The sequence below is a fragment of the Lasioglossum baleicum genome, unplaced genomic scaffold, assembly GCF_051020765.1.
Source record: "Lasioglossum baleicum unplaced genomic scaffold, iyLasBale1 scaffold1836, whole genome shotgun sequence".
Lineage (NCBI taxonomy): Eukaryota > Metazoa > Arthropoda > Insecta > Hymenoptera > Halictidae > Lasioglossum > Lasioglossum baleicum.
The window spans coordinates 14,564-24,017 of record NW_027470895.1 but is presented as its reverse complement, the minus strand read 5'-3'; the positions used below and the strand labels follow the sequence as shown (position 1 = coordinate 24,017).

The window sequence follows — 9,454 nt, the reverse complement described above, 5'->3', positions numbered from 1 at the left end:
ATCGCGAGCAAAGGAAAATAATTTTAGATAGGATTCGGTGAATCTGGGGCCAATCAAGTGATAATTAATCCTACTTCGTGTCTTATAGACACCAGTTCAGTGATACGAAGGATAAACAGTAATTTTCAGACCTAACTTTTCACTGGGTGTAAAAGAAAATAAAGTTAGATAGGATTCGGTGAATCTAGAATAAATCAAGTAATAATTAATCCTGTTCCGTGTTTTATAGACTTGTGTCTTATCTTTTAACTTGTGTTAAGTGATACGAACTATAAATGGTAATTTTTAACCTAACTTTCCATCAGGAGTAAAGGAAAATAAAGTTAAAAAGGATTCGGTGAATCTAAGGTCAGTAAATTGGAGATTAATCGTATTCGCCTTCTCACAGGTATCGGTTCAGTGATACGAACTATAAATGGTACCTTTCAGACCTAACGTTTTCCTCGCGAGCAGAGAAAAATTGGGTTCAACGAGGGTTCAGTGCCATTGCGTGTGACACTCTCGGATTTCTTTCAGTATCCTCTAACTCTAGCTGGCTAACAAGCTACGTTTTGATAAATTTCGTAACGAAACGAAATGGATTTCTTTGTAATAAACCCGAACGTTGATATAGATCGTAGAAAATTGGCGAAACAGGCGTGTAGTTGTAAGTGGTCATCGTCGAGGACGAAGAGTGCCGCGTGCACGCGGCCTAACGAGCTTTTAATCGGCCGATCGTTAGGTCGTTAGCCGGGCAAACGTTAGCGATTAATTGCGAGACTCGGAGCTCCAACTTACAGGCTAGTAAGTAAGTAATTGTTTGGTTGGCGTTACGTACAGTACTTACAAAGCCGTGCTTGTCGCTGATGTTGTTAGTGAGTTTCAGCTTGTGGAAGCTCACGACCTTCTGCATCCATTGCTCACCGCTGCTCGGCGAATCCGGGTGGATGTACATCCTCTTCGGCATTTCCGGGTCGGCCTTCCCCGCAACCATCCACCTGCTGTTCGACAAACACGTTAATACCACCAAATTATCGTAATTCGATATTTACTCCCGAGAAAAGTATCATTAAGTCTCTACCCTTATCGTTAGAGTAATTCTATGATTTTTCGAAGTAATCGGATCAATTTTTAGAAATTTTAAATTGGTACTCCTGAGTGTGAACGATGGTATTTAGGAAACGAATGGAAAACTGGCGAATGGGAGAGAAATGGGATAGAAATAAAATTAAATATGTGAATTGGTCTTTCGTTAATCTAGATCGAGAATCATTTTCATTTCTATCAAAAATTTAAAACTAAGAAATTATTATACACCTGATGCTATCTCGACAGTCTTCGAGATAACGCTAAACTGCAATGACCCAAAAATTTTATACTCAACATTGTCACCTTGAACATTCGCTGTCTTTACAACTCTTCTTTAACATAAGCATAATAAATTTCTCCATATATCATCGTATACCACATTTTCTTATATCATTTCGATCATGGCTGATTCAGTGTGAAAAAATTTCATACTAACCTTCCTCGATTAACCCAAAACTACATCCAATCCCAATCCAAAATCCGACGAAAGAAAAATCTAAAACCCAATTTTCTAATATCTTCGCGAGTTTCATTTTTCCAATTTCCGCCGTTTACTTGTAATCTATCCGGTGACAGTAGATTTAATCCCAAAAAATTCCGAGCCAAATTTTTTATCAATTATTCCAAATACCGAAGAATAAAACTCGTGGAAAAACCACCGCGCACCGAGCCACCCTCGAGTATCAAAAACACCCCGATATGTTCGCGAGTTCCACTTTCCAATTTCCTCGTTTATTTGTAAATTATCCGGTCATAGTAGATTTAATCTAAAAAAATTCCACGCCAAATTTTCCCTATTAGTTCGAGATTCCGAAGAATAAAACTCGCCAAAAAAACCACCGCACAACTGAGCCACCCTCGAGTATCAAAGACACCCGGCGACTCGAACCTCTATTCCCAATCCCAAATCCGACGAAAGAAGAATCTAAAACCCAATTTTCCAATATCTTCGCGAGTTCCACTTTCCTAATTTCCTCGTCCATCTATAATTTAACCGGTCATAATAGATTTAATCCCGAAAAATTCCAAGTCAAATTTTTTACCAATTATTCCGAATACCGAAGAATAAAATTCGCGGAAAAACCACCACGCACCGAGCCACCCTTGAGTATCAAAAACACCCCGATATGTTCGCGAGTTCCACTTTCCAATTTCCTCATTAATTTGTAAATTATCCGGTCATAGTAGATTTAATCCCGAAAAATTTCAAATGAAATTTTCGCAATCAGCCCGCAATTTCGAAGAATAAAACTCGCGGAAAAACCACCGTTTACCATGAAACCCTCGAGTATCAAAGACACCCGGCAACTCAAAACCCAATTCTCAATCCCAAATCCGACGAAAGAAGAATCTAAAACCCAATTTTCCAATATCTTCGCGAGTTCCACTTTCGCAATTTCCTTGTCCATCTATAATTCAACCGGTCATAGTAGATTTAATCCCGATAAATTCTGAATGAAATTTTCCCAATCAGCCCGCTATTTCGGAGAATAAAACTCGCGGAAAAACCACCGCTCATCATGAAACCCTCGAGTCTCAAAGACACCCGGCAACTCAAAACCCAATTCCCAATCCCAAATCCGACGAAAGAAGAATCTAAAACCCAATTTTCCAATATCTTCGCGAGTTCCACTTTCCTAATTTCCTCGTCCATCTATAATTTAACCGGTCATAATAGATTTAATCCCGAAAAATTCCAAATGAAATTTTCCCAATCAGCCCGCTATTTCGAAGAATAAAACTCGCGGAAAAACCACCGCTCACCATGAAACTCTCGAGTATCAAAGACACCCGGCAACTCAAAACCCAATTTTCGAATATCTTTGCAAGTTCCACTTTCGCGATTTCCTTGTCCATCTACAATTCAACCGGTCATAGTAGATTTAATCCCAAAAAAATTCCAAATGAAATTTTCCCAATCAGTCCGCTATTTCTAAGAATAAAACTCGCGGAAAAACCACCGCTCACCATGAAACCCTCGAGTATCAAAGACACCCGGCAACTTAAAACCCAATTTTCGAATATCTTCGCGAGTTCCACTTTCGCAATTTCCTTGTTCATCTATAATTCAACCGGTCATAGTAGATTTAATCCCGAAAAATTCCAAATCAAATTTTCCCAATTAGCCCGCGATTTCGATAAATAAAATTTGCTGAAAAACCACCGCTCACCATGAAACCCTCGAGTATCAAAGACACCGGGCGACCAGAGGGAAAGGTTGGGTGATATCGCGAAAGGGAAATGGCGGAGGGTTGCCGCGAGTAGGAAGCGGAGGAAAAGGTGTGCGAGTTTCTCGGCTGATTCCTCTAAGCACCGGCTACCGCGATTGTTGTCTTTTAAGGGAGGCGTGTCTGGCCGTTCGTAGTCGGATCGCAGGTGGGTCAAAACGAGCGAACGAAGAAGAACTCGTTCGACGAGTTCCAAAGTGGCTGCGGTCGCCTGCGTGATGTAATCGTTCATTGTGGTCTGCCTTTCGATTGGCCGAGTGTCCACTTCTCTCCTCGCGTTCTTCCTTCGCGTTCCATTCCTCGCCAAACTGCCCCTATTTCGTCTAACAGCCGTGTCCGATTCGGTACACCGGGACCAAAGTGGCCGGGTCTTGAATTTCCAAACGGGCCACGTCCCGACATTCTCCGCGCCAATTTTTCTCAGTCGCTGAGGTGGACGCCACTGACCAGTTACGTAACTCCGACAGAAACGTAACCAATTTTGAATTTGGTACAGAAATTTCCTTCAGGGAATTTCGATGAGTTTGAAGATGAATTTCAATTCATCTTTCGATGATTTTATGTAACTTCGATATATGGAATTGGAGTAATCGATCGAATATATTACCGGTGAAGAGAAAAATTTCGAATTTCGACGAGATTTCCATTAAAGGAACTCTGAAGACTCCTAACGTAAATTTTAGATAGTTACTTATAAAATGTTATATCTCAAAGCTATGGAATTCAGGGAATTAATCAAAGTTCTGATCGAAGAAGATCAGAATTTCGTATCAAAATATCCATTAAATAAATTATGAATCGTAATTAATCGTTGATTCGTCCTATTTCTCCATTCTCATATCGATCAAATTAACGAACTAGATATTTCACTGAAGATCATGAACTTCAATTCCTAATTTTCCCTATTTTCATATCCCTATATATGTTTCACACCCCAATAATTTAAGAAATTAAAATTCCCAATTTCGAATCACGCGTTGATATTTCATTGAATAAGATCGGAAGACTGTTAACCTCTTACCTAGGAACGGAATTACCGATGCCACGTGCCAGAATCAACAGCTACGTCGAACTCGTCGAGAGACGTCGAGGCACACCGAGGCATAGCGTCCGGACGCGGCGAAGGATAACACGCGACTGACTGAGACAGCAAAACATCGGCGAAAATTCAGCGCGAGCCCGAGCTCTGTTTACATTCAGCCATATCTACGAACCACGCCTCGCCTCAACGATATTCTGTTTACCTCGAATTCCTCACCGTCACTTCCGATATTATAGACAAAGGTGCTCAATAAATTTTAAATATCACGTTTGATTTTTCCACACCCACGGGCAACTGTGATTTAATTAATTAAATATTTTATCAATGAAAAGTCTTAATTTTTAATCTGACGATAAAGATTTTATTAAAGAAACTCTGAAGATTCTTAACGTAAATTTTTAAATATTTTTTGTCATTCTTTTTCTATTCTTCGCACACGTGATTCAAGAAATGAATTAAATATCACTACAAATATATCCTAAATTCGAATATTGGATTAAAAATATTTTAAGTATTCTAAACACGAATTTTAATTCATCATTTTCCATACCTTACACGAGTCATCTGAGTATCCAATCAAATACCACTTTAAAAACATCCTAATTTTGAGTCTCGAGCCAAGATTTGCATTAAGGAAATTCCAGAGACATTTAAGGCGAATTTTCATCCATCATTTCGCTGAATTTTCGTCCTCCATGTACAGGATTCAATTCATCGATAAAAGACGTGAGAATTTTAAATCTCGCGCCAAGATATCCACTAAAGAAACTTCAGAGACTTTAAACGTGAATTTTCATTCAACCTTTGACCTATGTTTATCTCCCACACGCATGATTCAATTAATCAATAGAATAGAACCAACAAAACGGCGCGAATTTCAAATTTCGCGCCAAGGTATCTACTAAAGAAACTCCAAAGCCTCTGTGCTAATTTCGACATCTCACGCAAACAGAACTCAGACCTAACCGAAACAGAAATTAGAAGAATATCTGTAAGATATTACAATATTTGATTAAGAGACCTTTAACGCGAATTTTCATTCATCTTCTGACCTATTTTTCATTTCCTACGCGCATGATTCAATTAATCAATAAAATCCCATCAATAAAAACTGCGCGAATTTAAAATCTCGCGCTAAGATATCCACTAAAGAAATTCCAAAACCTCGCCATAAATTTCAATTTCGCTGTCCCAATTTCGACATCCCTCGCAGACTGAACCCATACCAGACCGAAGCGGAAACTAGGTGAACATCTGTAGAAGGAAGATCCGCGGTTTCGAATCTCGCGCGAAGATCAGCGCGGTGGAAGAAACTCGGAAGAAACAGAACTGGCCTAAGTCGGACATGAACGCATCGGAGACCGCGGGAAAGGGAAGAGAATCGCATAAGCGATTTCGCGGGCGTGCAAAAAGCGCGCGGGAGTTTGAACGCGGTCCCGTTTCTTCCGTTCGTGAGAACCCGCGCGCGGGCCCCATTTACGCCGCGAGGAATCCCTGTCTCCGTCGCGGTTTCCCGAACTCGGTCGGCGAATTTCCCGGCCGCTTTCCCGGCACCGCCGATTATCTTCCGTTTAGCACCCTCGCGACACGGAAAAAACGTTAAACGGGCCCGGAGGATCGCGCGGCCCCGTGGGAACGCGCGCGATTCGGCTTTCCTGGAAAAAGTTAATCGCGAGCTAATGACTGTGGCAGAAGGTTCAACCGCAACGACATACAGTTGCTCTAGGATTCTGGAGAAAAAACCCGAACAATGGCTTTCTTTCTTCTGCCACGCATTTGGATACCATCGCAGGACTCGTTAACCGTTCAGAATTGTCCTGGATTGTGAATAAAATCGTGAATCCGCGAGTACAGTATCGCGTGTATCTCTTGACTCGAATATCTTTTTACTTTCGAAAGAAATTTCAGTACGATTAATTATAGTATTAATATTAAAATACCGAGTATCGCGTGCATTCGAATATTAATACTATAATTAATCGTACCGAAATTTCTTTCGATAGTAAAAAATATTCCAATTAAGAGATACACGCGATATAATATTATAATATTAAAATACCGAGTATCGCGTGTATTTTAATATTTTAATTCGCGAAAAGATATTTCATCAAACTCCGTGGTAATTTTTGGAATAAAAAAGTTTATTAAGATTAATTATAGTTCCACCGAGGTGTCAATATCGTAAAACACCTTTTTATTACGAAATTCCTTGCTGAGTCGATGTTAAGGGCACGGTATCGTGTACACTTTAATATTCTAATTCGCGAAAAAGATTTCATTAAATTCCGTCGTAGCTTAATCATACACCGAGGTATAAATATCGCGGAATACCGTTTTATTAGCCAGTTACTGCACCGGCGTTGATTCAACAAATTTTCAATTTCGTTAATCGATTATCATCACGACCCTACTTTATCAGCCGAGCTTATTTAACACCGTGTACACCGAACGTTCTAAATTCCAGCTTCTTTGTGATCTTAATCGCGATGCCATTGAATATCACGATCGTTCATTAAGTCGAGGGTAAAAAAAAAAGCGTCGAAAAATCGCTCGTTTCCGATTTTCAAGGAATAATTCGAAAATAAAAATGACTCGATCCTCACCGGTTAAATTCCCTCGTAAATGTTCATTGTGATTTATTTTATCGCTACCGCGTCTTCAATTACGTTTTATGTAATCGGTATCGTGTTCTTTATCGAGAGTCCACGTTAATAATATCATTTACGAATCTCGGTTGTTATTTTATACAATTCCATATTTCATATCATTCCGATTTACCGTGGATTGATATTCAAGCTGGATTACAGCGGGACCGGAAGCTTCATCGAGTGTCATCTCCTTCGTTCACGATCGCTATACCTCCTCGAGCCGATCATCGCAATTTACCACGTACAATTTACCAATGAATTTCACGGAATAAAGAGCAAAACACTCGCGATCTCTGTCCGAGACTCGTTACACGGAAACGTATTAAAATCGAACACGTGTCACGTGACAGATTTTTCTAATATCTCGGATTTTTTCACGGAGAAGTCGGTGTTATCGCGTTCGCGGGTTAATCGAATTCGGATTAACGCGGAGAGGATGATTTCGGACACGTGGACGTCCCCGGGGAGAAAGCGGAGAGTTAAGTTATAAATCGATACGCGAGGATAATGGCCGGCTTGAATACGAGGCTCGTTATTTCGCGTGGCGCGGCAATTTCGGGCTGTGTAAGCAGCAGGCGCTAACTCGGGACCAAAGTGTCGCTGTGTAATCGAACTTTGGAACGTGATAATTTCGAAGTATAAATCTTTTTCCTGGGGAAAGTGCCGGCTGAAATTGCAGGCCTTGCACTATCGGGATAAGCGGTGTTTTGGTAACTCCTTATTTCGGGACATAAACTTCGCGTCGAGGAAATTGGACGGTATGCGGCTCGGAAATTTTGGCGTGAAAATTGCGAAACGACGGAGAGGGGACGGGGGCGAGTCTTTAGCTCGTCTAGAGGTAAATTGATATCGAAATCCAAAAGGAGAACCGGCGGTATGCAAATAAGGATAGCTTGTACGCGAACGAAATTGAAAGAAATGGAGAGTAGAAATCTGAGATAGCGAACGAGAGAAAGAGAGAGAGATAGTCAGAATTAAAATTAGATGGCGGAGGAAAGAGAAAAAGAGAACAAATTAAAATTGAAAATGGACAGATGGAGAATAAAAAAAGTTTTGGTTAGTTTACGAAAGAGAACGAGGAAGGGAGAGAGAAGATAAGAATTGGAAGAAAATGGAATAAAAGAGAAAGAGACGAGGGAGAGAGGGAGAGAAGGAGAGAGCACGTCGCTGCAAAAGGGAGAAAAAAGATAAAAATTGGAAGAAATGAAATAAATGAAAGAGTTGAAACGACGAACGGAAAATTAAGTGAAGAGAAGAGATATTGGGAAAAGGATGAAAGAAAAGTAAAAAATTCTGGCATTGCGAAAAAAAGAAAAGGAAAGAGAGAGAGAGAGAGAGCACCTCGCTGCGAAAAGGAAAGAAAAAATAAAAATTGGAAGAAAATGGAATAAAAGAAAGAGTCGAAACGACGAACGAAACAGTAGAAGAGAAGAGATATAGAGAAAATCGGTGAAAGAAGAATAAAAAATCTGGCATTGCGAAAAATAGAAAAAGAAAGAAGAGAGGGAGAGAGCACCTCGTTGCGAAAAGGAGGGAAAAAATAAAAATTGGAAGAAGAGGAAACGAAAGAAAGTGTCGAAGCGACGAACGGAAAATTAGAAGAACAGAAGGAGACACAGAGAAAATCGGTGAAAGAAAAGTAAAAAAATCTAGCACTACGAAAAAAGAAAAAGAAAGAAGAGAGGGTGAGAAAGAGAGAAAGAGCACGTCGCTGCGAAAGGGAGAGAAAAAATTAAAGTGTGAAGAAAATGAAATAAAAGAAAGAGTCGAAGTGATAAACGGAAAATCAGAAGAGAGGAGAAGAGACACAGAGAAAAAGGGTGAAAGAAAAGTAAAAAATCTGGCATTGCGAAGAAAAGAAAAAGAGGAAAGGGAGAGAGAGAGAGAGAGATATGGCGAGGAGAGTATCGGCAAGGAAGTGGAAGGTAGGAGTAATCGGGTAATTGCATTAATTTCCGCGTTCGCGGTCGTCACGAAAGGTTGGACGCAACAGCTTGGCGGTTCGTGATCGCGATTCATGGAAGTATTCGGATCGTTAGTACGGCCTATCCGTGACAATTACGGTTTTACGAGTTTCACCAGGCCCTTACCTGTTGTGGAACTTGTATCTGTAGTCGTCCGCGGCGACTATGTCCAGCAGGAGGATGTACTTGGCCTTCGTGTCCAGTCCGAAACTCGGAACTTCATCTGAGGGAACATCTGCCTGGAACCCCCGATCAACAGACACAGTTCGATTAGATAACGGTAATTACTCCAATTGGATACGATTAACGAATTAACCATACGGTGTTCGGGCAATCGATTTACATTAAACGTACGAAATTAGGCAAAACCCCGCGTCTCGCCTCGTTTCCTCGCATGCTTTCGCGTTTTTCCACCGATATCTCCTCGCGAAATTAATACCGGATTACCGGCCAGGTTAAAATGACTTGTTCCAGGTTTATTTTTATCCTTGCCTGGAAATCCAA

At 40.6% G+C, this 9,454-nt stretch overlaps 1 protein-coding gene across 1 annotated transcript; it reads right to left on the bottom strand.

The window, feature by feature from the left end:
- Positions 1-691: 691 nt before the first annotated feature.
- On the bottom strand, positions 692-9,185 carry LOC143221035 (T-box transcription factor TBX3-like). The gene is given in 3 exon segments (XM_076446577.1): positions 692-980; positions 9,077-9,158; positions 9,161-9,185. Coding segments are annotated over 3 exon segments (396 nt in total).
- Between the last annotated feature and the right edge of the window lie 269 nt (positions 9,186-9,454).